Source organism: Anabas testudineus, chromosome 17 (genome assembly GCF_900324465.2).
Source record: "Anabas testudineus chromosome 17, fAnaTes1.2, whole genome shotgun sequence".
Taxonomy (NCBI): Eukaryota; Metazoa; Chordata; class Actinopteri; order Anabantiformes; family Anabantidae; genus Anabas; species Anabas testudineus.
The window spans coordinates 10,608,312-10,621,146 of record NC_046626.1 but is presented as its reverse complement, the minus strand read 5'-3'; the positions used below and the strand labels follow the sequence as shown (position 1 = coordinate 10,621,146).

Genomic DNA, 12,835 nt, shown 5'->3' with positions numbered 1-12,835 from the left:
TCTGCCAAGGGACCTGAGATGAATATAGCCTTGATAAATTAATACTATACATTTATGGATCTATATAACTCTACTAAGCTTTTTTTCTGATCCTGTTTTAATTAGACATAAGTAGATCATTTCTTTTTATTGACAGAGCAACCAATATACACCTCTGTTTCCTACCAGGTGAATTTGGGGAGGTGTACAAGGGCCGCTTGAAGCTGCCTGGTAAGAGGGAGATCTATGTAGCCATCAAGACCCTGAAGGCAGGCTACGTGGAGAAACAGAGACGTGACTTTCTGTCTGAGGCATCAATCATGGGTCAGTTTGACCACCCAAATATTATTCGTCTGGAGGGTGTAGTCACGAAGAGCCGTCCAGTGATGATCGTCACAGAGTTTATGGAGAACGGTGCCCTTGACTCATTCCTAAGGGTGAGTATTAATTGTGGAAATGTACATGTAGCATTTCATTGCAAGTTGGAGAAAGTTACATGGGATGAGCAAAAGTCATATTCAGGAGTAGAATGCAACCCCTGCAATATGGGACTGAGAAGCTAATTGGAAATGAATTGTTAAATGGTCCCAGAAAAGGAGTTCATGCTAACAGTCGCTCTTAATACAAATTGGAATGAGCCTTCTTAATTTATCCAGTACCAACAGAGAATATGTTTCATGACAATGAACATGATTTCAATCATTCTTAATTTGAAAATTTCCACACTAGCTGGCCCTATCAGCCTTTAATTTCACTATTAATGCCTGGAGCTATTAATGGACTCTTCACTCTTTCTTTTATATTCAGGATCGAGCGGACAGCTTATTCAATATTCAACTTTTTTTTTTCCTCCTTCAATCTCATGGATTGGTGTAGTATTCCACTTTGATCTAGGGTGGGTTTAAAGAGGCTCTTTGAAGTCGGCTTTGCTAACCGCCACATCCGACTTGTGTTTCTATCGATCTCCCTTAGACTCTTATTTGTTACTGTGTTTCGGGGGTTCAAAGCTTGCCCTTCAGAGCATTCGCACAGGGGCAGGGGCATCATGCGTGGAGGTTAAAGAGATGGATGCCTGCATGCCCAAACGGAGCAATGCTCTAACACCTATAATGAACAGGACTTGCTTCAGGAATACAATTAGCTTATCTGATACTCTTTCTTTTGATTTTAAGAGGATTTGAAAGCGCTGGATGCTGATTTTACAATGAAAATTTACAAGCTTCAAATTTTAAACAAACAGCAGAAGGAAAAACCAAATCCAAATTGAGAGACATAATTACTTGCCTTGTAAAGAGATAACTCTAATCTCAATGGGAAAAGCTAAAGGGGAAATGCAGATTAAGCTATTTATATTTATGTACATACTAAGTGGGACAACACTGCCCTTGTGACTGTATGTACATGTGCCATCTGGGTGTCGTAATGATGACATCATATAACAATGATGGGGTGGCAGTAGTTCATTTGGTAGAGCAGTCATCTATGAGCCCCAGGGCCAGCAGTTCAACTCCTAGTTCCCACTGGCCACATGTCGATGTGTCTGTTGACAAGACGCTGAAACCCTGGTAGCACCATCATCTACGTCCAACAACAAGTTCCCCAAGGGGATCAATAAAGTGAAATTATTACTATCAATATGGACAAGAATCCTGCTGGGCAGCATTATCATTAAGGCTACATGTTGTCTGTGTAATACATCACAAAAAAGGAGAAATGTAATTTATTTTACTCTGATGTTTCCTAATACAATAATTTGATTGTTATTTAAAATGACAATATCCAAGCCTGAAATGTGTAGTCAACACTGTGTCTATGATTCTGTGCAGAACCAACCTAATTAGTTCATTATCATTAAAAGCAGAAAGGTTAGCATTTGCTGAAATCTTTTCATCCTCCAGCTATGTTCAATTATGTGAATCATGCCAAAGATAATATCTAAATAACCATCTTCATTTGTTTTTCTCTCTCTGTCTTCTAGCAAAATGATGGTCAGTTCACAGTGATCCAGCTGGTGGGAATGATGCGTGGGATCTCAGCGGGGATGAAATATCTGTCAGAAATGAACTACGTCCATCGCGACCTGGCTGCGCGAAACATTCTGGTCAACAGCAATTTGGTGTGTAAAGTGTCTGACTTTGGCCTGTCACGCTATCTACAGGATGACACCTCTGATCCCAGCTACACCAGCTCTCTGGTGAGTACTGTTCATCTTTGGCTTTGCTTTTTCTTCTTTAACTCATCAGTTTTTACTGTCATACTGTATAAATACATTTAACCATCCAAGAAAACCACCAGGCTAATCCCTGCTGCTTCTATATGACACTGTCGTTCTTTTGGGAATTTCTTACAAACATTTCACCTTTTCATTTCCATTCATTTCATATGAGCTGTCTCTCTCTTATTCCTCATCATCCATCCTCCTCTTTCCTATACTCTGCAAGTCACGGACCGGAGAACTGTCACATCTTCATTAGTGTGGAGACAAGCCTCCTCTGGGAAGGCTCCTCTCTCGCTGACATGCCCAGAGTGCAGAGAAACCAAAGGGCATTGCGGCCTCTCAATATGACAGCTCCCACCCTCTCTCTCTCTTTTCTCCCTCCCTCCTTTCTCTCACTCCTCATTCATTATTACTGGAGCATCATGGGAGGCTTTGGCTCCTCATTAACTCCTCCACACTACAGATCTGTAATTATTAGCAGCCATCGTTAGTTCATCTTCTGCCTCTCCTCTTCCTAATTCAAAACAGACTCTTACCACCCTCACAAACACACAGTGCAGGTCATTACGACTCCTGGCATGCCTGAGTTTTGTGCACGTGTTTTTATTTGAGTGTGCACGCCTGTGTTTTTGTGTGTGTGTGTGTGTGTGAGCACATTAGGAACGTTGGCACACATGTACGTGTTTGTGTGTCTCTTAGTGTGTGGGTGGGTGTGTGTGGGCGCATGTGTATGTGTCTTGTATCACCTCATTGACTCTGCTTTGAGACTTTGGTGCAAATTAGCTCGTTTTACTACTGATGTATCGTGCGTGTTGCTGCCTGCGTGTTGTAGACAGGAAGCAAAACTGGCCAATGCAGGATAAAATCATACCCACATATTATTTGGGTAGATTTTTACTATTAACAGTTTATATATAACATTTTTCAGCCCCACATGTTTCTCTTCAGTTCACTGGTCCATGCCATGTCTTTTACCTGTCCTCTTATTGTGGGTCAACAGCCTCCACTGGCCCTATACAATCTATGCTGCCAGTCTTACCTGGGAGATTTCCACTTCAATCGCAACCATCCCACCTTAAAATCACCTTGGGTGCTCTTTCTGCAAGTGATTTATTGTTTAAACTGTGAATGTACATCACTGTTGTAGCACTTTGTATATTATGAATAAATATGAATAAAATATGAATATATTATGCCACAAAAGGGTCTATTTTAGGATTGGCTTCAGAAGTATTTCAGTACATGCGAAACTTGTGATCAAAAGCATGTAGTGAAATAGACTGGGAGTCAGTGCTAACCAGGTATGAAAAGAAAATCTAAATATAAGTGATGAAACACATCAACATACTTTATTTCCGTCCATGTTGCTAAGCTCAGGTAGAAAGGGCTTTCAGTTTGAATGATTACTTCCAATTCTGAAATACACTAACATACAATGTAAGCCGGTTGGAGGCTATCAGGAGGTGGTGGCCTACTTGTAAACAGAAGTGTCATGCAGGTCAGAGGAGAGGAGACATCTGATTGATTTGGCTGAGAGCTAATTGCTTCACAGGAATGGCTTGTTTTGTATGCTTGAACCCCGTGGCTAAACCTGACTCATTGGGTCTTATTTAGCTAAAAAGAGGAACAGCACCTCTGTTGTCGGCGCCACTAATAAAACCTGCTAATAAAACACAGCGTAAAAGGTGGGGATTAGATAATAGATTGTGTTTGGCATTTTGATGTTGTTTAATGCAAAGTCTCCTCGGGGGAATTATCTGCACAGTTATTATTAACAGTGCAGGTAAGATTTGAAGTTTAAACCTGGGGAGCTGTTTTACACACTCAAGGTTCTTCTACGGTGTGTTTCTAGCTGATAGAGATGTTGAAACGCGGACATCAAAGTTTTTTGTGTTTCACTTTCATACTGAGTGCTGCCTTATTATCATAAGCATCCAGATTAAATCTTTGCTCCCACCAAATTAAGAAAGTTGTTTCATATTGAGTCAATCAGGAGTTTATTTAAAAAAATAAAAGTAAATGCAATTAATAATAGTTAATAAATACTCAGCAATTACCAGATTTCTTTTAAGTTACCTGTCCGTCTGATGCCTCATTCCTTATATTCTGGGAATCGTGCAGACAAGCATGGGGGATGTTTGGGGTCCACTGGTCCCATACAGGGCCCTATACTGTAATTAAGCTATGCATAGTGCCCTTCACTCCATGACCTCTTTAGCTAGGACCTGATGCTAACCAATCAGCAAGCAAGGCTGGCGTGGCTGACAAGGCCAAGGGAATCAGGAAAATTAAATTGCGCTGACATGCAGTGATTTACATTGCCATCGACCTCCTCCAGCAAATTAATCACCTCTTTCCCTTCTACTGCTTTTCTAATTTTTCCTGCAATTCTAGGCACACCAATTACAGTGCCTGTGGTGTGATCCTGGAGGTATGGTTGGGAGGACATGCTGGTAATTGTGTTAACCCCGGATGTGGGTTCACTGTGGAGCAATGTTGTGGACGTTTCAGACAGAAGGGGGCTGTCCTCCTTCGCTGTTGGCTGTTCACCAAAGTTGTGATTAATTAGGCTGGCGGTTGGACTGTACTGGTCTTGCTAAGGTGATGTGTGCTAATTAATTTAAAAGACTTTGTGTTTCATTGCAGCCATCCTTTTTTTTATATCTTTTTTTAAATTATTATTTTAAAGCTACTCCTGGAGCAACACACAGGGGCATCAGAATAGCATACGCAGTGCAAATATGACAAATGATGTGTCAAACTGTTTAGCGTGGAGATGGGTACGATGCTTTGTATCATGGGTGAGTGAAAGTCAGACATCGGGGCATGGTCACTGGGGTTTAATGCACAGTTCATGGCTTAGATAGAAGAGCAAGTGGTTGATACGGGTCAGATATGTTTCCAAAATCTGATGTGTAAGCGTGTCAAGTCTTTAACAGCCTGAAAAGTGGCTTTACTCTACTTTGACTGACACTGAGGAGGGAAGGTATAGGTCAGGAATGCATGTTTGTGAATCAACTGATGACGTGGAAAGCCTGTCCCCGTCTTGTGTGTGTCACCTGATGTATACTGTACTATATGATGTGGCTGAGTGGGCATGAATGTGGTTGAAAATGCGTTTGTGCCGTCTTCCTGGGTACATACACGTGCGTATCTCCTAGTTGCCTTTCTCTGTGAGTGTGTGTGTGTGTGTGTGTTTGTGTCACAGAGGCTGAGAGGGGTTGAAAGGCGAGGTCACACAGAGCCCATAACAAAGCTCATCTGTCAGGATTCCTGTGACCTGAGTGACATTCTCTCAGCTCTGCTCCAGCGCTCACACTATCTGGACCGTGCTGTTGTTGTTGTCATTTGTCTGTTTTCTATTTGCATCTTTTTTTTTTTTTTGCCTTCTCTCTGGCTTCAGGCCCTTGCTCTTTTTGGCTTGTCTATTCAAGTCGTACTGAAATATTTATGCACTCTGAGTTGAGGGAACGGTTTCTGACTAAACAAGAAGTGAAATTGGAACATGTCCATATGTAGCAGGCCAAAGCCAACAAAAAGACTCTGTGAGTTCTGCGATATTCATATAAAAACACGTATAAATACCAATATATTAACCAGTAACAGTATAGAAAACAGTAAACTGTGGGTTTGTTATCATGGATTTCCTGTGTCACTGCAGTAGTAATCACAGTGACTAATTTTCCTGCTTTACAGCATGTCCATACATTATATCACATAGCAAGGAACACACATTAAATTGGTACCATTATCACAGCTCATTCATGGCAAATAGGCAGGTTAAATTGCACAAAGATCAGATTTAGCAAAATTCTGGTTAGGTTCAAGCGATTCAATAGGATAACAGTTCACTAAGGTGCTAATAGAGCTTTCTTTTTTTTATAACGTGACCAATGTAAATCCTAATCTCACAGTCACTGTCTTGTTCACACTACCACACATGGCAGTTTGACTTTACAGTATTGTCAATATTAGACGTGTGCTTAACTGTTTTTATATATTAATATGGTTCTAACATTAAGAGCATTTCTTCTTTTATTTCTTGGTTTACTGCAGATAAAGAGATAACACAGTTCACTGATTCTCTTTGATGCTGCTCAGTCAGTCACACTCTCTGTATAATTCAACAATTAACAACTTGGTTCACTGTAGGCTATTTTTCTCCCCCTTTAGTCATAAATTTAATTGTTGGCATTTTCCACAAACCCTGCTGTTTCCAAATCCCTCTTTTAGCTTGGGGAACACAAACACACACTGAGATGCTAGGTACTTACTTTCATCTGTCAGTTTCACTGGGAGAGCATGTGGAGAGGTTTGCATGCTCCTCCACAGATCCCTAACTTTCCATAAGTATGAGTCACCAGTCTAGTGGCCAAGCGTGATCCCTAACTGGCTTCCCACTTGAGTGTCCTGCCAGTATGGAGGCAATGCTGCTGGGAATTAATCCCAGTCATGCTCATTCATAATTGCAGCAAGCATCCCACCTTATCCTGCTGGTTTGTTTATTATCTCTTGTTTTGTATTTGAAACTAATTAAGATGTGTTCAGGCTAATTTTATGCAGATTGTAGAGTTTAATTTGCTTGGTCTTGTGATAAATATAGCAGCACAAAGTATCCATGGATAGAAAAGAATATGAATGGAGGGGAGAGTTAACAAAGAAGGAGCAACCATCCAAAGCACTATACCTTGATTTATTCCCTCTGTCATGTTTGCCAGAGTCAGTATAAGGTGGGCATTGATTCACCATCTGTGATCTGTTGGACTGCAATTGCTTTACAGTGAAGTGGTTTGTATCCAGCTTAATTCAGGAAAATATCTTTACTGATGGTGAACCTGTGTCTCCATAAAAAAATACTAAACTGTTAAGAAAAGTTAAGAAAACAAGTTAAAAAGTTCAGCTTCTAAATAAGATCTTCAAAATAAAGTTGGCGACATGACCATTGCATTTTCATATTGTGCTCATTCAAGTGACTCCCTGTAGCTTTAAAATAAGAAATAACACAAATAAGAAATCTATAGGCATCAGCATTAAAGGAAACATCATGTCTATTCAGGATGTATTCCACTTTGATATGACTTTTGTTTGTAATCTTTGCATCATTTCAAATCATGCGGATAAGGTCAGATTCTAATTTTATCATAGAATAGTACAAATAGGATGAGTCTAAATTAAGTCAGAAGAAGCATGAGTTTGGCTTCTTATGAGTGAAGTCTAGATGGTGCATAGGTCATTCGTATTGTATGCAAATGCAATGCAAATAAAGACTCAAAAATATTGGAAACAAGCTGTAAACATCACACAAAAACAAATCCACGTGGTTGGGTTACTATGGCACCTTCACCACTGTATGACAGTGTAGGCGTACAGGCTGCAAAGGCTCAGTCTTAAACTATTTTTTGTTGTTGTTGTTGTTTTTAATCACAAGCACATTTTATCAACTGTAGATTTGTAGCTAATTAATGTATTTCTAAATTAAAATAAAAATCCATAAAAATAAATGTATGTACATATAAGTATATGAGTGGTATTGGGATATTGTGTGCTGATGAAAACAGGAATAGTAAGGAAATAGTTGAAATACCACAGCAGCTAATGGCAGGGCCACCATTGAGCATTTTGACTCTCCTGTAGCTTTAATAGATGACGAAACAGCAATGCATGCACAGATTTAGCAGAAATGTGAGCCACATGCCATCAATAATGTCATTTGTGTGACAGTCAAATTGTTCTTTAGAAACCCAGTCAGCCCAGTCTCTGCTGTTACTCTCCACCGTGTTTATTTTTGCTGTACTTTATACTATAACCTGTGTGGAATTTTGAAATGGGATCAAAACAGATGGAGAGCTCCTGGCAATAGGAAGCCGACATATTTTAATCTTAATCACGGTCAAATTTTAACAAAAGATGAGCAGTTATTCGGAGGATACAGTTTTCTTTTGATATGAGCCCACGCAGTATAGATAGATTTTGAGTTGCTTTGTTAACAAATTCTAAAAACAATAAGCCTCAGAGTTTTCAGCCTGATGTGAGACACAAGATTTTAGTCAGACAAATGCTTTCCTGAAGTTTTACTTCATTGTGTGTGTGTATATATATATATATGGTGAAAACTGTGTCTCTCTTCACCAGACATTCCCATGGGTGTCTGAGAAACCAGCATCTCTGTCATCAACCCCCCTTCTTTTCTTTTCCTATTTTTTTTTTACTTGTTCTATTTCTCTTCCCATCTCTCAACTTCTCTCTCCATCTCTTTCATTCTCGTTCTTATTCTGTTTGGGCAGACATCCAGGGCAGATCGTTGCTCTCAGGATTTCATTAAAAGAATGTTGATGGAGCAGTCTTCCCAGCCTGAGTAAATGTGCTCAAGTCCGTTTGAGTGTGCATTGTTTGGAAATGGATTACTGAAGTTGGAGTAAGGAAAAGGAGAAGAGAGAACTGGGGAGGAAAAAGACAGGGGAAGGCAGATCTACATATTTATCTTGCAGATTAAGGAGAAAGTTTATTTGGAATCTAAATAGCTTCTATGAAATAAAAAAGAAAAAGCTGAGTTAAAACAAGACCAAAGAGTGGACTCTTCATTTTCAATTACAAGCTTATCTGGGACATTGCTGCATGTTAGCACTGACTGATTGTTACTCTGTGACTGGAAAGTTTGCTCCAGATTTTACTTCATTCTGCAGCAGCATTTCAGTGACAGTCTACATGAAGGAATATGGCACATTGGTGGATGAATAGCTCAAGCCACGGCAGCATCATGACAGGTGTTTCCTATCCTTGCAATATGCATCAGTGTCGACACGCACGTTACTGTGCCGAGGGACCTTAGCTGATATCACAAGTACACAACTTACCTGGCCACCACAAGTTTATCCTTCATCTTTCAGACCTGGCTGTCAAAGGAACACGCTCATCTAGCTGTCATACCTCTTAATCTGACAGTTTTGGCACATCTCTGTTGCAGTCACACTCCACACGTACTGTTACAGTAGCTGTCACAACTGGTCGCAGCTTGTCGCAAGCGGTCACGATCAGGTGGAACTAGTCGCAAACTGTAATCTCATTCTGGTGACATATATGGATGACAGCACATTCCTGTGTTTGCTCAACGTGTTCAGGATGGGATATCTGTGCACCAATATCTGCACCAATATCTGTGCAGGTGAATGGCACACCGTCACACACACACACACACACACACGTATGATCACCAAGTAGGATAAATGTGGAAATCTTTGCTGACAGCATATGATTAGGTGTCTTTGTGGCACATGTAGTTTATGTTTTCACGCACCCATGACCCCTCCTCCAAATAACATTTGACAATTAGAAATTAGATCCATCCAGTATCTGTGGAGATTCAGGCACTTTATGTATTATCAAGAGGGTTTTGCTTGATACCATTACACATTATTACTTTAAAGCCCTAGAAATCCTGCAACTGCAGCAGCTGTGCTGCAGTCTGGCTCATCTGCACAAATTCACGGAGCATTAACTGTCCAAGAAAATAGTGTAGTGTAAAAGTGTTGTCGTGGAAAAGATGTTAATCTGTTTCAGAAGGGTCAACTTATTGGCATGAATCAAGCAAAGAAAACATTTAAGGAGATTGATGAAACTACTAAAACTGGGTTAAGGACTGTCCAATGGCCATGTGGCCTATGAGTCCAGATTTACGCTGCTCCAAAGTGATGGGTACATCAGGGTAAGAAGAGAGGCGGGTGACATGATGCCATGATGCCATAGCGTCTAATGTAGAAGCCTGTGGGGGCAGTGCTATATTCTGGGGTTGCTGCGGTTAGTCAGGTCTAGGTTCACATTGTTATATGACAAAGAATGAGGTCAGCTGAAGACGTTGTGCAGCCGTCTGACTCTCACATCATCAGTACAAAATCAAAAAATTAATGTGTTGTGACATTGCAGAAGCTTATTGAAATGATGCCACTGTGAATGCATGCCATAATCAAAGCTAAAGGCGGTGCAATGAAATATTAAAGTGTGCCACTTCTTTTTTTGGACAGCAGTGTATTTCACTTAAAGGGAAACTTTTTTCAGTTGCCAGCATAATATACCATTACCAAGGAGCTCTCCCCTTGGCTTCACGAAGCACTCATGCTTTGTGTTGACATTAGATCTGTTTTATTTCCTATCATCACTTCTACTACCCCCCTTCGTTCCCTGCGGTATTAACACTGTTTCTACTAGAAAAAAAGCAGCAATGCTTTTTATTATGCTTTTCCTGCTTCGCTGTATGCGTGAGCTGTTCAGCACTTCATGTTATTAAGGCAGGATTTCGGCAGAGCTATCACTGGCCCACAGCAGTAATTACTATGAGTTTGCATAGCTGTGTGTGACTCACCCACATTGGAAATGTTATTACTAAAGTCTCATTGGGGGCACACAGGGAGCGTCTTGTGAAGCCCATGTCTTTGCTCAGGCCATTCCATTGACACTCAGCTCATATCCCAACCGCATCCTGGGGCATGAGACCAGATGTGCTGTATAGTGCGAAGAAGGGAGAAAGCGAGAAATGATAAAGAGGCTGTAATGGAGAGTGATTTGCTTGGAGGAACTGTTTTTACATGTTATTCTGCATTTATTTCTTCAATTTTCATCTTATGTACAGTATGTGCACCCAAACAAAATAAATTACTTGAAGCATTGCCCCTGACAGACTGACAGATAAAGAAGTAGGGGATTGTCCTTTTCTGTTTTTGTAGTGAAGATATTTGGCTTGTGTCTGCGTAGCTCCACTGCCCTCAGATAAAGGAAAGGGCAAAATAAAGTGTCCTGGGGTCTCAGTAGGGATGAAACGCTTCACATAAGAACTGGTCTGAGATACGAGAAACTAACAGAAGTCACTGAGGCTTAGAGAACCTTGATTCCACTATTAAGCTCCTTCTCTACACATGTCTTTGTTGTTCTGTCATTTTTCTAGCTGGTCCCACCTAGGGTGAAGTCCGCTCAGGGTCAGGTGTTAAATCTCTCTTCAAGGTCAGCAACATCTTTAAGGTCAAATTCTAAAGAGGTCTTCATTAATGCACTCAGCCTCTCCACCTCTGCACCGCTAAACAGTACTGACCTTTGGAAGCAACTCGCCATACAGGAAAACAGACCTGTTTCTGATTACCCATGTCCACTATTTCAAACATCAACCTGCAGTATGGAAACGTCGCAAGCAACAATTTCGGTATCTCATTCTCCACACTTATCACTTGCTTCTCTCTCCCTCACTCTCTTTCTCCACCTTCCCCAGCCCTTTCTCTCTGAGTCCTCTCTCCCTTTCCTGCTCTCGGTAAGCGAGCAGTAAACAGGGTGGTCTGTGGAGGTTGCTCTCTGGGTTTCGGGTGTGTTTCCAGGATCGGCTTATCTGCAAACGCTCAGGTTGAGCTAATTGGCATTATTAAACTGTTGTGGTCTGACGATTTGTGTATGTGTGGGCGTGCACACACAATTATCTATGTCTGTGCCAGTGCCAAACGCCTGTGTGTGTGTATGTGTGTGTGTGCAGTTTTAAACAAGCAGCTGTCAATTTCAATCAGCAGGGCGCGTGGCACGCCTGAGGCTCAGGTAGCCCAATTAGACGCAGACACACTTGACATATGAGCAGAAGCCCGGGCCTATCTTTCTATATTCAAATCGAGCTGTGAGAGAGGGGGTGCTCAATGCAGTGTTGGCCAATGTGTGAACGGTGAACACGTTTGGGAGCCGTCGCTGAGACTGAGGCAGAATCCTGTGTGTCTCGGCTGATGGAGGATTGATACACTGGGTGGATGTTAGGAGAAAGAGTCGGATGGGGGAAGACCGACGAGATAAGCGCGTTGGTGTTGAGGGTATAGACCAACAGTGATGCGCTGCTGCTGAAATTAATATTACCAGAAATTTCTCTCATTTCACCCTCTGTCCCTTTGGTCTCTCTTCAGGGTGGAAAGATCCCAGTGAGGTGGACAGCACCAGAGGCCATTGCTTACAGAAAGTTTACCTCAGCCAGCGATGTATGGAGCTACGGCATCGTCATGTGGGAAGTGATGTCATTTGGGGAGCGGCCTTACTGGGACATGTCCAACCAGGATGTAAGTGTTTGTTTGTAATTATCAAAATATCATCTAAATGTGGCATATTTATTTTTGAAGCAGGTCGTTGTCTGATCAGTTAGCTGTCAGTTATGGTGAAAAAGGCAGGCAGAAAGCTGTAATTAGTTATATCCATCAGTGCTGCATGGCGTCACCGCCGAGGAAGTATCAGTTTTCTAGGGTGTTCAAGTGCCCATTTAATGACATCTTGAGAAATATCATGAAGAGCAACATTTGAGTTGCGTTTTATCACTTTCCCAAATTCCAAGAAATAAAATGCAAACTTAAATCTCAATGAGCTGCCTCATTATTAGAATGACCGTTTCTCTACAGATGCGGTTTTACCCTCTTTTCATTCCGTAGATATACAATCAAGGATAACTCATAAGAGAGGAAGCTGTAATAAATCACATTTTTTATCAGCCCCAATCTCGTAGCATCATCACTGAAGATGTCCTTGACTCTGACTTTGAAAGCAGACTTATTATGGGCACTGTCTCACACTATCCCCTTTCCTTCCTGGCTGGCTTTTGAGAGCAATGAATGATTGCTGAGAGCTCTGCTTTGT

At 41.2% G+C, this 12,835-nt stretch overlaps 1 protein-coding gene across 3 annotated transcripts in view; it reads left to right on the top strand.

The window, feature by feature from the left end:
* Window positions 1-12,835, top strand: part of LOC113171390 (ephrin type-B receptor 1-B) — a 133,651-nt gene that overhangs the window by 112,969 nt on the left and 7,847 nt on the right. For all 3 annotated transcript variants that reach the window (XR_003299701.1, XM_026373718.1, XM_026373717.1), the window contains exons 11-13: window positions 169-416; window positions 1,958-2,173; window positions 12,118-12,267. Coding sequence is in view for 2 of the 3 variants with exons in the window: in XM_026373718.1 (XP_026229503.1) it covers window positions 169-416; window positions 1,958-2,173; window positions 12,118-12,267 (614 nt within the window). In the remaining variant the exon portion in view is untranslated. The remainder of the gene's footprint in view (window positions 1-168; window positions 417-1,957; window positions 2,174-12,117; window positions 12,268-12,835) is intronic.